Below are 18,729 nucleotides of genomic sequence, written 5' to 3'. Positions count from 1 at the left end.
ATTGTCATAACTATGGATATTCAAGCGGCGCTTCGAGAGAGTAAGTATTAACGGGGAAAACCGGTGATTAGGACTTTTATTAACCCAAGAAATATTCAATTTGGTCGACAGTGTCAACCCTAGGAGCACCTACAAGATGCTGGTTATTGATCGCAGGGTGGAGCACTTGTTTGAGTACTGCGTGGAGAAACACCAGCTACTTGACAGACGTATTGCCAATGTTCTGGTGCTCGACTCGCATCGTACTTCCGAAACGTCCCTTTCTGCTATGTATATTTGTGAGCCCTCAGGGTACAACATCAATTGTATCGCCGCGGACTTTATTCGCCAGCCAAACCGGTATCGGGATGCCTATGTGTACTTCCTGCCCGGTGGTCCGGATAGTGCGATCACAAACCTGCGAAACCGGCTCGGTGGTAGGCTCTCAGGCTTTGGCATTGCCCCCATTGGGTTTTTAGCCTTAGAGCGCCATGTGTTTTCTCTGGGTGATCCGTTTGCGAATGATCGTCTGTACAACCGGAATGTTCAAAACCAGCACGCCTATCTACATCGCACGGCTACCCAAATCGTTAACGTCTGTCAAGCCATAGGCGAGGTGCCGTACATCCGCTATGTCAACTCTTCCAGCGACTACGCAGCACATGATTTACCGGCTGAGCTGGCACAGAGTGTATCGCATCAGCTTGAGGAGATTCGCGATCAAATTGTGGACCCGGAGGCGGATCGACGCGGTCGTGCTGTGCTTTTGGTTTTGGATCGTAGCGTCGATGCTGTGGCTCCTCTTGTACACGAATTTACATACCAGGCCATGGCCTACGATTTGCTTGACATTGAGGCCAATGATACGTACAAGTCCGCTGATGGTGAGGTCAATGGCAAACTTACCGAGGAAGATGTAGACTGGGTCGATCTTCGTCATTTGCACATTTCCCAGGTCACAGAAGAACTGACCAAGCGTGTTCAGGAATTGAAGGACGCAAACCCCCATTTTGCTGATACCACCCAGGATGTTACTGTGCACGATATTCGAAACATGATGGCGGCGCTGCCCAGCTTTGTCAAAACTAAGTCTCAGATGGCCGTCAATTTGCAAATTGCTCTCGACTGCGTCGAAAAAGTGGATGCAAACATGCTCAAAGAGCTCGCAGAAGTCGAGCAATCCTCTGTTTTGGGTGAAGAGCGTGATCGTGAAGTCAAAACTAGGGTGAGTGATCGCTTCGTATCGTTGCTGGCCAACGACAAAGTAAGTCACCTGGACAAAGTGCGGCTAGTCTTGATCTATTTGCTTGGTCGCCAGACAGGACTATATTCCAAAGATCTCGAAAGAATTAGGCTTCATTCAAAGCTTGGTGAATGGGATATCGAGACAGCATCTAACATTTGCAACTTTGGATACAAGGCTATCAAGGAAGATGAAGACAGACCTTCACGCCTTGGTACGTCTTCTATCACCAATAATGCGTTCACACAAACGATTAGTTCGACCACAAAGCATTTGATTCCATCTAGAAACAAAGGCACCATGCCTACGTTCTACGGAGAAAATGATAGTGGTCAATTTTTGTTTGCCCGGTTCACACCAGGAGTCAAAAACTTGATTGAATCTATGATTCGTAACAAATTGGACCCAAATATGTTCCCTTATGTTAACGGGGATGACGTTCCAGACTATGAAAATAACGTTCTGGAAACTGCTACATCCCTTCGCAATCCCCGTCAAAGAGCCACTTGGGAACGGTCAAAATCAGTCGGGCAAGCGAGCCGACAAAGAATCATCATATTTATGCTAGGCGGGTTTACAGCTTCTGAGTCGCGAACTGTATATGAGCTGAGCACTAAATACTCAAAGGATATCATTATTGGTGGTAGCGATCGTCTTACGCCCAAGAAGTTTGTGATTGCACTAGGTCGACAGAATCTAGAACTCCAAGATCTACGGCTTCCTGTCATGTTCCCTGACGGCGCGGCGCCTCGTCATTTACTAGAAAGTGACCGGGAAACCAACCAACATAACCAAGCCGCCCAGCAAGCTGCGGCAACACCCCAACAGGCGCCTGTTTCCACCAACGGCGATTCTCAACCAGTCACCAACCTGCAAGCTGGAGCGCAAGAGCTGACGACGACGCCGTCAAAGCGACGAGGCTTTTTCAGTCTCAAAAAGAAAAAATTAGATTGAAAGATATTTCTAATCAAAACAATAGAGGTTGCTAAAAAGTCCTTATTTAATGTTTACAAGCTTGACATCAAAGATAAGCTCTGAGTTAGCGGGAATGCCAGGCAAAGACTGTCTGCCATAGGCCATAGCAGGAGGGATGATGATACGGCGCTCGCCCTTGACACCCATGCCAACAATACCGACGTCCCAGCCCTTAATGACCTCGCCCTTGCCAAGAGTAAAGTAGAAGGGCTTGCCGCTGACATTCTTGTCGAAGATCTTGCCGTTCTTGAGCTTGCCAATGTAACGCATACCAATGGTCTGGCCCTTCTTAGCCTTGGGGCCCTCGCCAACAGTGCGGTCCTCAATAACTACACCGCCCTCAAGCTTTCTGGTGGGGAACTTGGCCTCGGTGGCCTCGGGCCCCTTTTCAAGAGACTTGGAGAACTCGACCTTCTTGTCGTCAGCCTTCTTGGCTTTCTTCTGAGCGGCAGCAGCCTCTTCCTCAGCAGCACGCTTTTGCTGCTTCTTCTGCTTGTTGGTCAACTTTGCAGGCTTGGGCTCGGGCTCGGGTTCAGACTCCTCTTCCTCCTCTTCCTCCTCCTCTTCTTCTTCTTCCTCGGATTCTTCGGCATCATCGTCGATGAGCTCATTGATGCGGCGGCGGAGGTCCTCATCATCGATCTCCTCGTCATCAAGCTCGTCCTCATCGAGGTCGTCCTCGTCCTCATCAAACTCGTCGTCCTCGTCGTAATCATCGCTGTCGTTGTCGTAGGGATGATCCAAGAAGTTGCCGGTGAGGTGAACGGGATACGAGCCAATAACCTCAAAAGCAACATCCTCAGCGGGAGTAATAACAAGATCAAGAACCTGCTGGAACTGAGTGGTGGGAGAAAGGGTGCAAACGACGGTGTTGGCCATGACAGCTGTCTCATCTTCCTCGTCCATTTCCTCGTCTTCTTCTTCATCCTCGTCCTCTTCATCTTCGCTAGACTCGCTAGCACCACTAGGCAAGCGAACCAGTCGCAAAACCGAGGGATTCTTCTTGTTGTCAACGGGCGAATTGTAGTCAATGGCAGCCATGGTGATGCGCACAGTGACGGGGAAGTCGGCGGTAATGGGTGGGGTCAGCTTCTTGGGCATGACCTCCAAACCCCAGGAAGCGAGCGGAAGAAGTCGTGCAACGTCAGACATTTTTCAGTTAGGTGGTGGTATACGAAAAACTTGATTTGGGAATCCACGTTTTCTGATATATATTACCAAATTTAATTTTTTTTCTGTTCGAGGGCTAGGGTTGTCTCTTGATTCGAAGAGCGAAAGATAAATAAACTGTACTATAGACACAAAAAGGGCTAATTTGCTATGGTATGGAGTGCGGTTTTCAGTGCTCTGTGCACGATTTCAATCCACTTGTCAAGCTTTTCCGTGTCGCTATCCTCAATTGCTTCAATTAGCCCGGGGAATAGCGCTGGTGCATAACCATCATCCCTATGGGGCGCAAATACAATGTGTTTGTACCACGGCCGGCCATCAATACCGTCCTTGTGTAGGAAAATTCGTTCCAGCCGGACAAGTTTGAAATTGGCTACTTTGATCCTGCACATGTTGGCAAATTTGGTGATGAAATGGTACCAAGCGTAATCACGGAAGTATTCACGGCTGAGCCTTTCGAGCTGGTTGTCGTAGGACGAGGCGGCATCCAAAAGGTATTCAGCTGTCTCAAGCACGTCTCTTACTTCTTGAGTCTCCATGTTCGAAAGATATTGTCGAAGAACTCTATCCATCAAAACAGCATAGCTGCGGGTGCGGATAGGTACAACGCCATGACCAACTAAATTTATCACTGTCAGCGCTAAAACCTTTGAAAGGGCAGCGTGGGCTTCAAAGTCGGGATCACCGTAATTTTCCATCCAGTGAAGCGAGTCGTAATTCGAATGGTAGTGGTAGGCGGGATTGCCATCTCGGAATTGGTACCTTAAATCAGCCGAAGGAATACCGAGATGATTGAAAAAGGCCGTGTAATCGCTTCCAGACCCTAGTGGACGGACACCGGCCACAGGCGAAGCCATCCAATCATCATAAACCGTTTCATGTCGGCCGTAAGGATCATCGACGAAACGGGTGGCATCTTTGATCGCTGCTTCAAGCAATGGAGAAGCTTTGACAGCAAACTGGTCACCAGAATAGCCCAGATCAATGTTCAGGTAAGCCAGAGCCTTCCGGTTTAAACGGCGTGCATGGTCCTCGACCCATTCAGTTGATCCAACCATACCATACTCCTCGGCATCCCATGATGCGAACACAATTCTTCGATAAGGCCTCCAACCTCTTAGATATAGATCACCCAGCACTCTTGCTACTTCCATAACCACTGCAGTGCCTGAATTGGGGTCTGCACCGCCGAGAATCCATGCATCGCGATGGTTTCCGACTATGACCTCTTCATCAAGCAGACCAGGGATTTCACCAATTACATTGGTGATTGTATGATAATCGTAATCTTGCTCATTTTCAACCAGAACCTCAAGAGTTGAGGGTCCAGAAGAAATGTTATCCCAAATAGCCGGGCCATGGCCCTCGAGAGCGTCCAGCAAGGGCTTAGCATCCAGGTAAGAGATCGGTAAACTAGGAATCTTGGGTAAAGTTTCGGGCTCAATTCTGTCTGAGCCAGGGTGAGAGGCTCTTCCGGGGGTAGTTGGGTCGCCAGGATACTGAGTCAAGTCAAAGACCATGCCCCTCTCAACCATCGAAGGATTGCGTGCCGGCCCCTCGGGATAATACTTGTAACCATTGTCTGTGGTGATATCGCCATCAAGGCTGGAGTCTGAATAAATGAGTACTGCTTTGGCCCCTCGAGATTGTGCATGTAAAACCTTGTTACCGCGATAGATCTTGCCATAACGCATGAGAACAACTTTACCTTCACAGCTCACACCGGCCTTTTCCAAAGCCTGAAAATCGGATTTCTGGCCGTAGTTAGCAAATACAAACTTGGCTGTCACGTTTCCAGAAGCCGAATAGCCGTGGAAAGTTGGAATCCTATTTGGACGCCGGGTGGAAGGATCTTGGGCCTGGACGTCTTCCTCTAAAGACAGCTCATACACCACTTTGTCGCCATCAATTAGCGCCGCCCGGTGAGATATAGGCCTGTTTAGCAGCACCTCGTAACTCTCCAAGCGGGTTTCCAAACCGAACTGGAGAAACTTGTCTTGGGTGTACGCAGTCAGCTCGGGGCCGTCGCCGCCCAAATGGGGTTCACCATCGTAGTATACTTTTGAGAAGTTCGCAATTGACTCAGTGGAAACCTCCTGAGAGATAATTCGTCTCACCTGTTGTCTGGAAAACCTTGAATGGTGCAAATGGTCCCAGTCGCGGGCGGCCGAGGTTCGAGCCAAAAATATCAGCTGTGCTACGGTCAATGTGATAATCCCTGCAACGGTGTAAAAGCACATACGCTGAGGAAAGCGTGATTTCCGCGGCTCGACTACTCTGACCAGCGGGACATTCTCTGCGTGCTCGTGCTCCATTGCTGTAATGGGCGCTAAGATAGAGAGCGCCGCTCTGTTACATAAGGGGGTTTAAAGTTGATATTTTTTTGTGGTACAAAAAGCTGGTTTGATTAAACAGCCGATTGGGCATGATGAAGGAACCCATTTCAGGCACCGTTTACATTATATAAAAGGAGCAAGCCACCCATGGACTTTATTTAGAACTTGAGCAGATGAGGGCGGTCACCCTTCTTGAGGCTGAAAGAAGAAGAAAGGTACTCCTTAAGCAGAGGGGTCTTCTTGATCTCGGCGAGCAAAGCGGAGTCGACAGCCTTCTGGTCGGCAATGCGCTCGGCAGCAACGACCTTCTTAGCGGGAGTGGCATCACCGAAGAGCTCCTCCTCGGTGACCTTGTTCTCAGTCTTGCGGTCGCGGGCAAAGTAGGCGACGTTGAACTTGTCAAGACCCTTTACGCCGTCGACAGAGACGCGGGTAGAGGTGGCAATGACGTAGCGGGCGTTAACGCGGCGAAGGGGAACACCGTTGATCTTGAAGGGACCAGACACAAGCAAAGTGTTGTCCTCAAGAGAGCGCAGGTAGACAACGCGCTTGCCGCGGAAACGACCAGCGAGAACAATGAGAACGGTACCGGGAACAAGAGAAGCACGCAACTTGGCGGGACGAGCCGTCTTGCGCGACTTCTTGGGGGTAGGAGCCGGCTGGGCAGGGTACCACTTCTGAGCAGTTTGCACGGACATGCTTGAACTTAGTTACGATGAGTCGCTCGCTATCTGATTCATGATGAGTTGTGAGTCGGAAATCTATGACGGGCCCTAAGCCCTAATGTCAGACCGAAGAAACCTCTTTGCTGAGTAAGAAACCTGGGGAGGTGCAGACATCGCGGCTGGTCAGACTGGTGATATTGCTGTTGATTTTTCTTGGGCGTTTTGAGGAGTTCAGCTTAGACTGGTCTAGATGATATGGAATCACCTCTTGCTGTTTCAAAATCACCCTTTATAGTACCGCCCTTCCTTCAATCCAGCTTGTCCCAGTTACGTGATGCGCTCTCTTGCAGTATTTGGCGGGACTGGATTCCTTGGTCGTCATATTTGTAAAAAGGGCATTTTGAATGGATGGTCGGTGTCGTCAATCAGCCGCACAGTCCCACAACTTGACAAAGATGTCATTCCCAATCTTGAATATATCTCGGGAGATATTTTCAAGCCTGATGTCTACAGAAACATTATTGAGAGCACCAACGCGGTTGTGCACACCGTCGGTTCTTTTATGGACCACTCGGAATATAAAAAGGTAGTGAACGCCCCATTGGTTCCGTCCACGGTGTTTAAGCTCGCTCAGCTTAAACTCCAGGGTCGTAACCCAATGTCCAACACGCTCCAGCGACTAAACTACGACTCGGCAATGGTTTTAGCCCAAACTGCCAATGAAATTGCTGCAAAGCAGGAGCGGGTTCTTCCATTTGTTTATATCTCGGCTGAAAATTGGAGCAGTCTCGCCGACCCAAACTATATCGCGACCAAACGTCGTGCTGAGCATGATCTGATGGGGCTCAAAAACCTGAGACCTGTGTTTTTGCGTCCTGGGTTCATGTACGATAGCAACGCACAACCAGAGTGTTGGCCGTCGTTCAGATCAGCTCTGACAATGGCTGTCGGCGTCAAGGACAAAGTTAGCGGCCAGCCACCGTCGCGCATTTCCGTCCAAGCCGTAGCGGCAGCAGCTGTAGAGGCAGCCGAAGATGATGAGATCATAGGTGTTGTTTCGAATGAAGCATTGGCTGAGTTTGATGTCATGCGATAAGTTAATTAAAGTACTATATATGGCTAACGACCGAAACTTTTCAGAGGATCTTTACCTTTGCGACCCTTCTTTCTATCCAGTTTCTTGCCACGGCGTTGTTTGTGGAAGGGGATACGTTGTTGAACAAACAAAGGCTTGGTGACCCGTGCGCTAGCAGGCAGCAAATAATCTGGGACCCGCTTGAGCTGGGTCTGAACCCGAGCCGGGTGCAGCTCTTTGTCGTGACGAAGAGCTGCCAAATCGTCGGGGTTTTCCTCAAAATGACGCTGGAGCTTGTCACTGGCAAGAATTTCGTTTTTGATTTCTTTAACCCGAGCTTCACGCACGGCAACTCTCGTGACTGCCCGGAATGCATCCTCCATACGGTACCGGAAGCTCTCGACCTGTTTCATATCAAACTGGTAGGGGCTGACTTGGTTTCCCATCTTAGTCTGAGCACTCATAATACGGTCCAATATTTTTTCATCTCTACGAGATGTGGGTGTGGTTGCAACTTTATGCTTGCCAAACTCTTCCCTGGGTACTACGAAGGACAAGGCCATGCCGGCTCTGTTGGCGCGAGCCGTGCGGCCAATTCGGTGAGTATAGGCTTTTGAAGATGTTGGGAGGTCGAAATTCACGACACAGGCGACATTTTTGAAATCGACGCCACGGCTCACACCGTAGTCTCCGTCCTTGGCTGCTTGTTGGGTAGTATTAGCTTCCTGATCAGCATCAGACTCGTGCGATTCGTCAGTGGCAATCAGTAGATTGTAAACATTACGGTTGAATTCTTGAACAATGTGCAGTCGAGATGCAACAGGGAGCTCAGAATTGAGAACGCATGACTTGATGCCGAACTGCTCAAAGAACAGTTTGAGCCGATAACAGCGGTCGGTGTCATTGACGAAAATGATGGTCTTACCCTTGATGAGATTTAACTTGAAAATGACATAGGCCAGAAGGAACTTGTCGAGTTCCCCGGTTTTCACATAGTATTGCAGAAGCTGGTCTTGCGATGAAGTATCTTGAAGCTTTAGGGTCACCGGCATACGACAGAACCATTTCTTGAGATTTTCAACGTCATCACCTAACGTGGCGCTCATGAGCCAGCTTTGAGCGTGTTCAGGCAGGCGATTTTTCAAGACTTCAAGGTCCTCTTCATAGCCGTACGAGACGAGTAAGTCTGCCTCATCAAACACGACAAACTCAATACCCTCAGTGTCGATATGACCAGCCTCGATCTGAGCGCGTGCACTGGAAGGCGTGGCTACGATAATACTCGGCGAGTCTGCCAGCAGAGTCGCTTTCACTTTGTCTGCCACCTGTTGGGCGACATTAGCGTATGAAATTTGACGAGAACAGAACATAGTGAGCCCGCTCAAAACTCGAACAACTTGATCGGCGAGCTCACGGCTAGGAACAACAATCAAGCACCGGTTTCCTGGGCGAGCGGTCGTGAGCATATTTTGAAGAATAGGAATAAGGTAGGCAGCAGTTTTCCCGCTACCGGTTCTGGCCTTGGCGACGATATCCTTCTTCTCTTTCAGAGCCAATGGAATACTTGTTTCTTGGATGGGTGTGGGTTCTGTGTAACCGAGCTGGGCGATTGCCTGCTCGATTCGGTTGTCCAGCTCAAATTTCGCGAAGGACATATTAGAGTTGAAAAAAAAAAATGATGTAAGCGGGATCAAGAAGCCAAACTGCCAACTTTCGCTATCCACTGAAGCCAGGGGAGTGATATTTGAGTAGACACGAAAAAAATGGCGGCAAAGGTATTCTGACAATTTACGACTGAGCGAGACATGCCAATTATGATGGAGCGGCAAGCTGGTAGCGAATGTAACGGCTTGTTGGGGGAAGAGCCTGAGTGAATCTAAATCTAAGGGCAATAGAGAAATAACTCGAAAGTTTCTTTGCGGGATTTTGAAGTTTAATGTCTTGTAGTCAACAAGGTCTTGTTCACGGCACTTGATGATGCCTCATTTAATGGCTTACGATGCTTAGGCAGTATACACAATATCAATTAGTATGCATCCCCCACCTGTGTGTTGTGAAAAAACTTTCAGTACCAGTGTTGACATATTTCGAAACCGGAACGGTCCGATGTTTATTTGAATCAATGGCACGAATGACTTGAACAACTATGACATGCAAAAATACATTGGAACTTGACCAGTTATCAAGATACCTCAGCAACACTTCGAAGTAGGGCGAGGGCCGCGCTTATTGCGTCATCGATAGCGTGAGGCGCCGCTGATTGAGAAGATAGCGGCTCAACAGACAGATAAGGCGAACAAAGGAAAAGAAAACAGATCCCGGTCGTAAAAACCGAAATTAATGAGCTATCCGACAACTCCTATACAATAAATACAAAATAATTTTACCATCAGGATAAGCGAATTCCATTGGTGCCCACAATCGGCAAAATTTCCACCACGAGGGTGCATACTGGTTCCTGCCGATGCGTAACCGATATCCGTGAGAGCGGGCGAGGCATAACTCCGACCTACGCTGCGGGTGCACGCCAAGACCCATCGGATACACACAAACCTAATCAGGCGAACGTGTTTAACAAAAAAAAAGAGCTGGGCCCCGCAGCTTCCGAGATTGTCGATTTCCCTCTGAGATCTTGATTGATCCAGCTGAGGCAGAGGTTAGGGTTCACACAGGTTGTAGTGGGCGTGCCTATAGCACACTTGGCAAGGTTAGCGGTACCCACCAATGATGGTGGCAGGTACATGAAATTGAAAATTAGACCTGACTTGCGACCGGCGAGCCGGAAGCGGAAATGACCCACGATCCTGTCGGCTACGAAAATGTGCGGGGTAACGTGGGTATTCGCATAATTCTCACCAGTTTCGCTCGCTGCGGGACGGGCTTCGGGGGCCGGGACCAGCGCAGCAATCCGAGGACAATAGTGGGTCAAGGTAATGCCCACCTGCAACACTCGGGTTTAGGGTACAGATAGGTCACATTCGCGTCTTTCAAGACCGCATAAAGGGAGAGACCGAGCATAGATTGCACCTCGTACTTCATCTTGTTTTCTACAGGACTTTGTATTTAAAGAAACCCGTATTGTAGCGGAAAGATAGCGCCAAATATTGGCTCTCCATCAAATTATCGCCTCTGCTCCGCACTGCCAATAGCATGCTTTTGGCCGCTTGAAGGCACCAGGGTAAGGAGAATCGCTATTCTTCCTGCTCGGCGTGGGCTGATTTTGGAAAGGAGCTGGAGCACGACTGGCGTCTCAAATCTCACCATTTATTATAGACGGCAATGGAGGACAAAAGCACGGCTTTTCGAACTCTATTCAGACTCAAATTCTGATGTTAGCAATCATTGCCACACATGTTTCCCGCATGACACCCGCTTCGCTCATTCAAGTCACGGCGCGTGCAGGTCATCGTTAGAAAGCACTGCATTGAATATATCAGGTCTAGGGCACACGCGGCCGAAGGAATATGGTTAGATCTAGAAAAGAGTCGCTAGATGAGCCATCCGGTATCTAAAGCTGTTCTAACTCGATAAAGTACACAAAAGTCTAGAATAAGGTGTTCCTCATCATCCTGAAGCCCCCCAGCGACGCGCACTACAGCAACCAAACAGTGGTTTCGCATTCCAGCTAATAAAACCTTCTTCCGGCTCTCAGTTCTTCCTCGAAACCCTAATCTATCTTGCGTGGGTAAACTCAGCAAAGCCAGCTTTATCTGCCTAACCCTGCATGTATAGTAAGCTTTGCATTGATGCATCCCTTTTTTCTTTTCTTACCCAAGTGAATCCAATTGATCGAGAATCTTTTGTTGGACCAAAAGACAGCCACATACCTCTATTTGGCCTCCTAAGTTGCAAATAGAGATCCACCACTGACCTGGTCTTTCCCGTCTGCATTTTAGCTTGCCCGTCACACTTTGGCAAATTATCTTTGGAGCCAGCGCGGGTGGTTTGCACTTTTGACAGCTACAAGAAAACCACCTTTTCCCAACCGGTAAAGCACATATATTTATGACAATGAGCGTTGATTTAGAGCGCTTGAAACTACACAATGATGCCGAAGGATATTTTGACACCTCGTCCCTGGTTGTTGAGGCCACCCAGCCTCGCCAGGGCCGCAAGCCTACCCGGCGTGATTTGGACACCCAATCGGAGCCGGTCTCCGCCAACTCATCGCCAACTGAAGCTGACCGTCCCACATCCTGGCTTTTAGGCCTTGGCACTGACGAAGGCAAAGGATCTCTCAAATTCTTCCATGAGCGTCGCTCCTCCGACGAGGTGGCACCCACTCCGCGGAGTGAGTCTGCTGAGCGCCCGGCGCTTATTCGCAAAAAAAGTGGTGAGCTCGTCAAATCATCTTTGAAATTGCCTGCTTTGGCGCGCACAAGGTCCATGCCCAATACCAAAACCGTCCATTTCGATACCAACCTTGAACATGTCCGCAGATTCAACTATCGTGAAAAGCCCGCGAAAGTCTCATTTGAGTGGGGCGGCGAGGATGCTAATGGTGCCTCCGACGATGACGAACTCTCCGATGACGACTTCTCGGAGGGGTGGACTATAAGCACCCCCAACTTCAAAGCTACTAATTATGATCGCACAGAGGGCAAAGACCGTCCCATCGTTTACCTGGACAGTCTTTTTCTCAGCCCTGATCAGCAGTATTTACGTGGCAACGTTTGTGTTCGGAACATTTCGTTTGCAAAGCAAGTCACAATTCGCTACACAATTGATTACTGGCAGACGCTGTCTGAGGTCGAGGCCTACTACAACTCTGACGTTCGTAGGCTAGATCGGGCTGCTGGATACGACCGATTCTCTTTCCAGATCCCCCTGGCCACTTTGCCGAGCAGAGTCCTGCGCAGGGCATCCATGTTTTTGTGCGCCAAGTACTCGATTGAGAACGAGGTTTATTGGGATAATAACAACAAACTCAACTACGAGGTCGTATTTCGCCACGAGTCGCACCACCACGATCGCTACATGGAAAAACGCATGTCCGCACCACCTCGGTTTGTTAGCCGAAGACTGTCTGCAGATGATACTTTGCCCTACGTCCAGGATGATGCAGGCCTTGATATCAATGCGTCCGAGATCTTTGCATCCGTGGCTCTGGAAACCCGGGTTAATAGCATATCACGGCCTGCTGCCAAAGAACCCAGTGAATTGAAATCTCGCTACTCCTTCGGATCAGCATTCAACCAACCATTACGATCTCCCGTTACCGCAAACCAAACACAAAGCACAGCTAAAGTGAAATCGAGTGAAGCCACCTCCACGCAGCCAACCCCCACTAATGTCAAAACAAATGGGTCGCCTACACAGAAGGCGCCCGCAAAGAGAGTTTTCCCGGCAGCGGCCCCCAGTCAGTTTTCCTGGGATTCAACAGGGTACCAGGACATTTTGTCCAAATTCTGTTTTGCCGGATCTGATAACAGTTCGCCGCCTGATGCGCCAATTCAAACTGTGAAAAAGTCTGCTGTTGTTCCTAGCTCAGTAGGCAAGCCGGTGTCGCCGGCTCTTTCGCCCTCCGAAAGCCCGCCTCCCGAGACATCCACAACAGCTCCTTTACAGAGAACAACCAGCTATTCATCGTTCCGCCTCGTGCAGTCGTGAACGGGCTCTTTTGCTCCCTCTCCCCTCATCATATATTATTTTTTTGTTTTCCATCTTTTGTCTCTCGTTTCCTGCGACAAATATATTTAAAATCCATCCAGTTTTAAAAAAATCATAGATTATTACCCCTGTTTTCATCATGTCTTTTCGTTCTATAAATAAAAAATATAATACGTTATAAATAAAGTGTTTTTCAGTTTTCAAAAGAGTAGAGCTGGACGATGCCGTCGTCGCCGCCTGAAGCAAAGCCGGTGTCGTTCAGATCAACACAGCAGACCGGCTTGGTGTGGCCACTGAATGTATGCCAACACTTGCCAGACTGCACGTCCCATACTTTGACGAGTTTGTCGTGGGCGCCAGATACAATGCGGAAGTTATCTGCGGCGACGCACCAAACACCTTCGACATGGCCAAACAGAGTTCTGGTGCATTTGCCGGTCTTGATATCCCAAAGCTTAATGGTGTTGTCAAGCGAGGCGGTCAAAAGATGAGTGGGGCGACGATTGGCCTTACTTTCTTCTTCCTCTGCTGTAGTCACTTGAATGCTGGCCGGATCCTTGTCGTCTGTGAAGTCCATGTGGTGGTCGTCACCTTCAAGATGTTCGATTGTCATCGGTAGGGCCTGCTGGATTTGTGCTACATGACCATTGGGGCCAACGTTAGGTCCACCAAACGATCTCACGCAAGTCTTTGTCTTGAGGTCCCACATCTTGACAGTCATGTCTTCACCTGTCGAATACAGGGTTGATGAAGGGTGATGGATTTTGACAGAATGGACGGGCTCAGTATGACCGCGAAGAGTGAAGCAAGACTTTTCTAGAAAATCCCACACTTTGACGGTGGCATCAGTAGACCCAGCAGCAATCAGGTTGTTGTTTGTATCAATACACAGAACCTTGGCATCGAGCCCGCCAAAAGTGGACAGACACTGTCCCGTCTGGTAATTCCAAACTCGCACACTTTGGTCCCATGATCCAGTGACCAGCTTGCAATTGTCGAACTTCAACCCGCTAATAGCCCGAATATGTCCAATAAGTGTTCGTACAAGAGCTCCAGTTTCAACGCACCAGATGTTAATGTGGCCATCATAAGTACCTGTCATGAGATACTGCTCGTCGAATTGCAAGCACAAAACTGGAGATGTGTGATGGAAGACTTGCATAGTATAGCGGTTGCTGCGCCAGTTGTTTTCAATCTTGTAACGCTCGATATAAACCTCTTTCCAAGGGCGGGTCTTCCGGGGCGTGCTGTCGGTGCACCTATACTTGGAAGAGAATTCCATTTGGCCCGCAGATGATCCTGAGGAGGGCTCAGACCGTTTGCGTTTCCCGCACGGGGCAGAGAGCGCTGGGTTTGACAACTTTTCGGACATTGAAAGATCCTCAAGTCGCTGCAAAACAGCCTGCTTGGACTTATGAAGGCGTTTTCGATCAAGCAGGGGGAGGCCCCATCCGCAGTTTGTGCATTTTCGGTCAATATGCTGTTCGCACAAGTGATACCAAACATAATCATCGTCTGCAAGTTGCTTCCAGCGCTTGGATACCATTGATGCAATGCTTAGCGATCGAGCGTCCAGATAACCGAGTACCTTAAAGGACAGTTCGATTGGCAACAGGGAGATGAAGTCGATGCGCACTAGATCCCGAATCATAGATGCCACATCACTCAACTGGGGCAGACAACACTGGCCTAGAATCCCCCGTAACATAACTTGTCTTTGATCACTCGAGGCGGCGCCAAACGCACCCCAAATATGACTGATCACCTGGCAGTCCTCAGGTGAGAAGGACTCTAGCGACTTTTGCATGTCTTGCAAGCTCACATTGTCTGCTCTTTTGCTGCTAAATGCTGGGTTGTGACGGTAGCAATACTGGCTTGACTGCTTTCTGGTCTCTGCGTGCCGTGCCATATACGCTGCAATGAGCGCAGCGGTATCACGCTTGGGTGCGGGATGACCCGGATTCTCAGCGTTATCTGGAGCGCTTGAGCGGTCATCAGCCATTTTCTGTGACTCGCACTTCTCCATACCTTGTTCGCGTTCTGGTAACTTGGTGGGCGGGCGTTTCGAGGCTTGCTGACACTCGTGTGGTTTATTACAAGTGTGGGGGTCGCTTAGCGTTTCTTATATACACTAGGGATTTCCTCTCGACTTCGCTTCAAACAACCCCAACCCAGCATCCAGGTGACGTAAGATTACTAAGTGCTCACGTCCGAGCTTCTGACATCTACGTAAGATCACGTGATACTGAGTGCTGCTCAGTCCCGAGTGCTCAGTCGGAAAAAAACACTCGAGGGGCCGCCGGTTCAAGCATAGAGTGCCAAAGTAGCAAATTGGCGTCCTGTCGCTTTAACTGGAGCTTATGTTCATGATGATAGCAACTACATCTTTTACGCCGCGACCCGTGACCTGGATATGCAGGGAATGCTTTGGCGATGCAGGCTGGAAAGTCATTTTACCGGAGGCTTATGCAAATATGCTACGAACGAAACGACCGGCTCGATAGCCAGCAGAGTATCTACTCTTTGCTTTTGTCTTCTTTAAGGGTGACAATGCGGTTCAGTACAATTGAAGAATCGTGAGAATCCTTGTCCATACAGAAGTAACCCACCCGCAGGGCTTGGAAGCGAACTGCTTCGGGCGCTCCTTTGACATCGTGCCCCGACATGATCTTCTCATCTTTAGACGCCGAGTCGTCTGCGGGGTTCCAGGGTGACTTTTCGCAAACCTCGTTGAAACCGACCTCGATCAATGCCTTCTTCCAAACATGCTCACTGTTGGGGTCGATATCGGCAAGGAAGCCATCGGGGTTAGCAGACGGATTTTCACTCTTGAACAACTGGTTGAACTCATGCACTTCAGCTACCTTGATTGGTGAGTTGTGTTTGGCGCTTTCGCCAACCCACTGAATAAACGTCTTGGGTTTCTTAGCAGTTCCGTCATTCTCATAAATAGCATGTACAACTGTGATCTCCCCATAGGCATCTTTCTCAACAGATGTGGCCTTAATAGTATAAGGGACTCGCAATAGACCTACCGACTGGCCCATAGCTAAGCGGAAGTAATTGCTGGACGCCTCCTCACGGAAGTCACTGCGGTCGATATAGACGACCTTTGAGAAGGGCACTTTGTGTTCACCCATTTCAGGAGTTCCGGGTTTGAAAGGCAAGACAATTTCCTCCACAAAATCGTCATCGAGATTGTCAAGAACGACCTTGATAGGATCAGGAATGAGCATCAAACGAGGAACAGTATTTTCCAAGTACTTTCGGATAGAGTTGTCGAAACGGATTACTTCGGTCTGAGAAGTCGTTGTGGTCACGCCGAGCTCGGAAATGAAGTTAAGAATAGCACCAGGAGGAACACCCCGCCGGCGTAAAGCGACAAGGGTATACAGACGGGGATCATCCCAGCCACGAACATATCCACCTTCGACAAGCTTGAGCAGTTTGCGTTTGGACATGACACTGCCGGTTAAGTTCAGCCGCCCGAACTCTCGCTGAGCAGGCTTGTAAACCTGAACAGCATCGCAAAGCCATTCGTAAGACTCGCGAGACAATCGGAACTCCAAGGTGCACAGTGAGTGAGAAATGTTCTCGAAGCTATCCACCAAACAGTGTGTAAAGTCATAAGTGGGGTAAATCTTCCATTTGGTTCCTGTACGGTGGTGAGGCGCATCGACAATCCGGTATGCAACAAGATCCCACATTTGAGGATTAGGATTGGACAAATCTTGCTTCATGCGCAATGTCGCCTCGCCCCTTTTGAACTTACCGTCCCGCATCTCGCGAAACAGCTCAAGGGTACGCTCGGGAGAAGCAGAGCGACACTCACAAGGAGTACGTTCACCACCGCGAGTACCGTCTTCGTTGATACCACGGTGACGCTTGACTTGCTCAGGTGTGCAGAAGCAGACATAGGCCAAACCACGAGAAATGAGTTTCTCTGCAAGCTCGTAAAGAGCGTCGAAATAGTCCGACGACCAAGTGATCTTGTAAGGCGCGAAGCCAAGCCACTGAACGATATCCTCAATGCTCTTTGCAAACTCGGCATCTTCCGTCTCGGGATTTGTATCGTCAAAACGCAAGTAGCAGACACCACCATGATATTTAGCGTAGCCAAAATCAGTGGCAATAGCCTTGGCATGGCCAATGTGTAAAACACCATTTGGCTCAGGAGGGAATCGTGTAACAACTTTCCCGCCTGTTGTTTTAAGATGAGCCTCCATGAGGCAAGGATCAGCCTGTTCATTCTCACCAGGGCGGTGGAGACCAGCCAAGAAGCCCTCGCGGAAGATGCTGCGCGCATGTGGCTGCTCGTGCTTGACGGCAGACACGACAGGGGCTTTGGCATCTTTCGATGCTTTTGCCTTTGCTTGTTTTGCCTGGAGCTTGGGGTTATCACGTTCGTCCTTAGGGCCTAGTACAGCCAAGAACTCTGCGTCGATCGCTGGCTTGAACAACGCCGGGCTGGCCCACTTCATGCTCGGCAACTTCTTCACCGCCATGAGCACAGTGGACAGGGCCTTGTAGCGCTGCTTTTCGACCTCTGTTTTATTCTCTTGAATGTACGCACGCACCGCCTTCTCAACGTCCTCCTTGGTAACGACCACACCAACACCGCTCTCCTTTTCCAACTCAGCAACGCTGGGAGCCTGAGTGGATGAAACGTACTTCCACGCCGCATCAACCTGGTTAGTGGTTAAAAGTTTGCCACTAGCAATGGCCTCGCTCACTAGTTTGCGGTTAGCGATCTGCTCTGGAGTAGCGGTTCTAGACGCCAGGGCAAGATGGTGCAACAAAGTAGGCGCCGCGGACGAGTAGCCCGCCTCTTGGGCGATCTGGCCGAGCGCTGCAGCGACTTTTTCGTTTTTCAGAATTTCCTTAACTTTCGCATCGGCCAAACCGATTCGCTCTAAACGGCTCGTCAAATCCTCCATCAGGGTCTAGGCCTTTTAGTAAAACGAAGAAAAAAAATAGTCATCTTCCCAAAGTCGTAGCAAAAAAGGTCTAGTTAACATGATAAAGACACTAAGAACTAGGGGAAGTATGCACAGATCTTTCCACAGTAGTAGGGGACTGTTAAAGAACCCGTACTATATTTACGACCTTGGCCTTGCACAGCCCAAAAACGACGGCGTGGAGGCCCACGGGTCTAAACTAGTTTTCAACCCATCAGTGTATTCTTCGACGGAGGATATGTCTACGAGAGCCAAAAGAGTGTTTGGCGATCTGGGGTCTCGCGAAAAATCGCGGTCAGAGGCCGAATCGAAAGCCGTAGTAGTATGTGGGGTCAAAGTGCCCGCTCAGCCGGAGGAACCTACAAACTGTTGTATGTCTGGTTGTGTTAACTGCGTTTGGGAGTTATACAAGGACGAGATTGAAGAATGGCGAAGCAAGGTCAAAGAAGCACGAACAAAGATTATGAAGCTACCTAATTGGCAGGACATCTGGCCCGATCAGCTGGGGCCATTGCCGGGCTCTGCCAAGCGCACACGGCCCGTAGACACGTCAGGGAGCGACGATGGCATGCCAATTCAAGTTGATGACGAGGCATTTGATGGCCTGAACACCGGAATCCGGGTATTTATCGAGACAGAAAAGCGGTTGCGGAACCGACGCGCCGCAAAGCAGGCCCAGGCCTGAAAAGAACACAACACAATGCATTTTATATATAGA

General features: G+C 49.4%; 10 protein-coding genes across 10 annotated transcripts; 4 read left to right on the top strand and 6 right to left on the bottom strand.

Moving 5' to 3' along the window:
- Positions 1-12: 12 nt before the first annotated feature.
- B9G98_01000 (Protein transport protein sec1) lies at positions 13-2,176 on the top strand (the record flags this gene model as incomplete). The annotated part of the gene is made up of 2 exons (XM_024807558.1): positions 13-40; positions 90-2,176. The coding sequence occupies 2 exons, from the start codon at positions 13-15 to the stop codon at positions 2,174-2,176; spliced, it is 2,115 nt and encodes a 704-aa protein (XP_024663326.1).
- Positions 2,177-2,218: 42 nt separating this feature from the next.
- B9G98_00999 (hypothetical protein) lies at positions 2,219-3,349 on the bottom strand (the record flags this gene model as incomplete). Its single annotated transcript, XM_024807557.1, has 1 exon — positions 2,219-3,349. The coding sequence occupies one exon, from the start codon at positions 3,347-3,349 to the stop codon at positions 2,219-2,221; it is 1,131 nt and encodes a 376-aa protein (XP_024663325.1).
- Positions 3,350-3,507: 158 nt separating this feature from the next.
- B9G98_00998 (hypothetical protein) lies at positions 3,508-5,682 on the bottom strand (the record flags this gene model as incomplete). The annotated part of the gene is made up of 1 exon (XM_024807556.1): positions 3,508-5,682. One exon carries the CDS (start codon positions 5,680-5,682, stop codon positions 3,508-3,510), a length of 2,175 nt encoding a protein of 724 aa, XP_024663324.1.
- A 179-nt stretch (positions 5,683-5,861) lies between these two features.
- On the bottom strand, positions 5,862-6,401 carry B9G98_00997 (60S ribosomal protein L6-B; the record flags this gene model as incomplete). Its single annotated transcript, XM_024807555.1, has 1 exon — positions 5,862-6,401. The coding sequence occupies one exon, from the start codon at positions 6,399-6,401 to the stop codon at positions 5,862-5,864; it is 540 nt and encodes a 179-aa protein (XP_024663323.1).
- A 301-nt stretch (positions 6,402-6,702) lies between these two features.
- Positions 6,703-7,464, top strand: B9G98_00996 (MIOREX complex component 2; the record flags this gene model as incomplete). The annotated part of the gene is made up of 1 exon (XM_024807554.1): positions 6,703-7,464. The coding sequence occupies one exon, from the start codon at positions 6,703-6,705 to the stop codon at positions 7,462-7,464; it is 762 nt and encodes a 253-aa protein (XP_024663322.1).
- Positions 7,465-7,487: 23 nt separating this feature from the next.
- Positions 7,488-9,098, bottom strand: B9G98_00995 (ATP-dependent RNA helicase DBP9; the record flags this gene model as incomplete). The annotated part of the gene is made up of 1 exon (XM_024807553.1): positions 7,488-9,098. The coding sequence occupies one exon, from the start codon at positions 9,096-9,098 to the stop codon at positions 7,488-7,490; it is 1,611 nt and encodes a 536-aa protein (XP_024663321.1).
- A 2,356-nt stretch (positions 9,099-11,454) lies between these two features.
- B9G98_00994 (hypothetical protein) lies at positions 11,455-13,053 on the top strand (the record flags this gene model as incomplete). Its single annotated transcript, XM_024807552.1, has 1 exon — positions 11,455-13,053. The coding sequence occupies one exon, from the start codon at positions 11,455-11,457 to the stop codon at positions 13,051-13,053; it is 1,599 nt and encodes a 532-aa protein (XP_024663320.1).
- A 193-nt stretch (positions 13,054-13,246) lies between these two features.
- Positions 13,247-15,079, bottom strand: B9G98_00993 (putative E3 ubiquitin ligase complex SCF subunit sconB; the record flags this gene model as incomplete). Its single annotated transcript, XM_024807551.1, has 1 exon — positions 13,247-15,079. The coding sequence occupies one exon, from the start codon at positions 15,077-15,079 to the stop codon at positions 13,247-13,249; it is 1,833 nt and encodes a 610-aa protein (XP_024663319.1).
- Positions 15,080-15,569: 490 nt separating this feature from the next.
- Positions 15,570-17,990, bottom strand: B9G98_00992 (Glutamine--tRNA ligase; the record flags this gene model as incomplete). The annotated part of the gene is made up of 1 exon (XM_024807550.1): positions 15,570-17,990. The coding sequence occupies one exon, from the start codon at positions 17,988-17,990 to the stop codon at positions 15,570-15,572; it is 2,421 nt and encodes an 806-aa protein (XP_024663318.1).
- A 109-nt stretch (positions 17,991-18,099) lies between these two features.
- B9G98_00991 (hypothetical protein) lies at positions 18,100-18,696 on the top strand (the record flags this gene model as incomplete). The annotated part of the gene is made up of 1 exon (XM_024807549.1): positions 18,100-18,696. The coding sequence occupies one exon, from the start codon at positions 18,100-18,102 to the stop codon at positions 18,694-18,696; it is 597 nt and encodes a 198-aa protein (XP_024663317.1).
- Positions 18,697-18,729: the final 33 nt, after the last annotated feature.

This window comes from Wickerhamiella sorbophila, assembly GCF_002251995.1.
Source record: "Wickerhamiella sorbophila strain DS02 chromosome Unknown contig1, whole genome shotgun sequence".
Taxonomy (NCBI): domain Eukaryota; kingdom Fungi; phylum Ascomycota; class Dipodascomycetes; order Dipodascales; family Trichomonascaceae; genus Wickerhamiella; species Wickerhamiella sorbophila.
The sequence above is the reverse complement of the archived record's forward strand: the minus strand, read 5'-3'. Positions and strand labels throughout refer to the sequence as shown.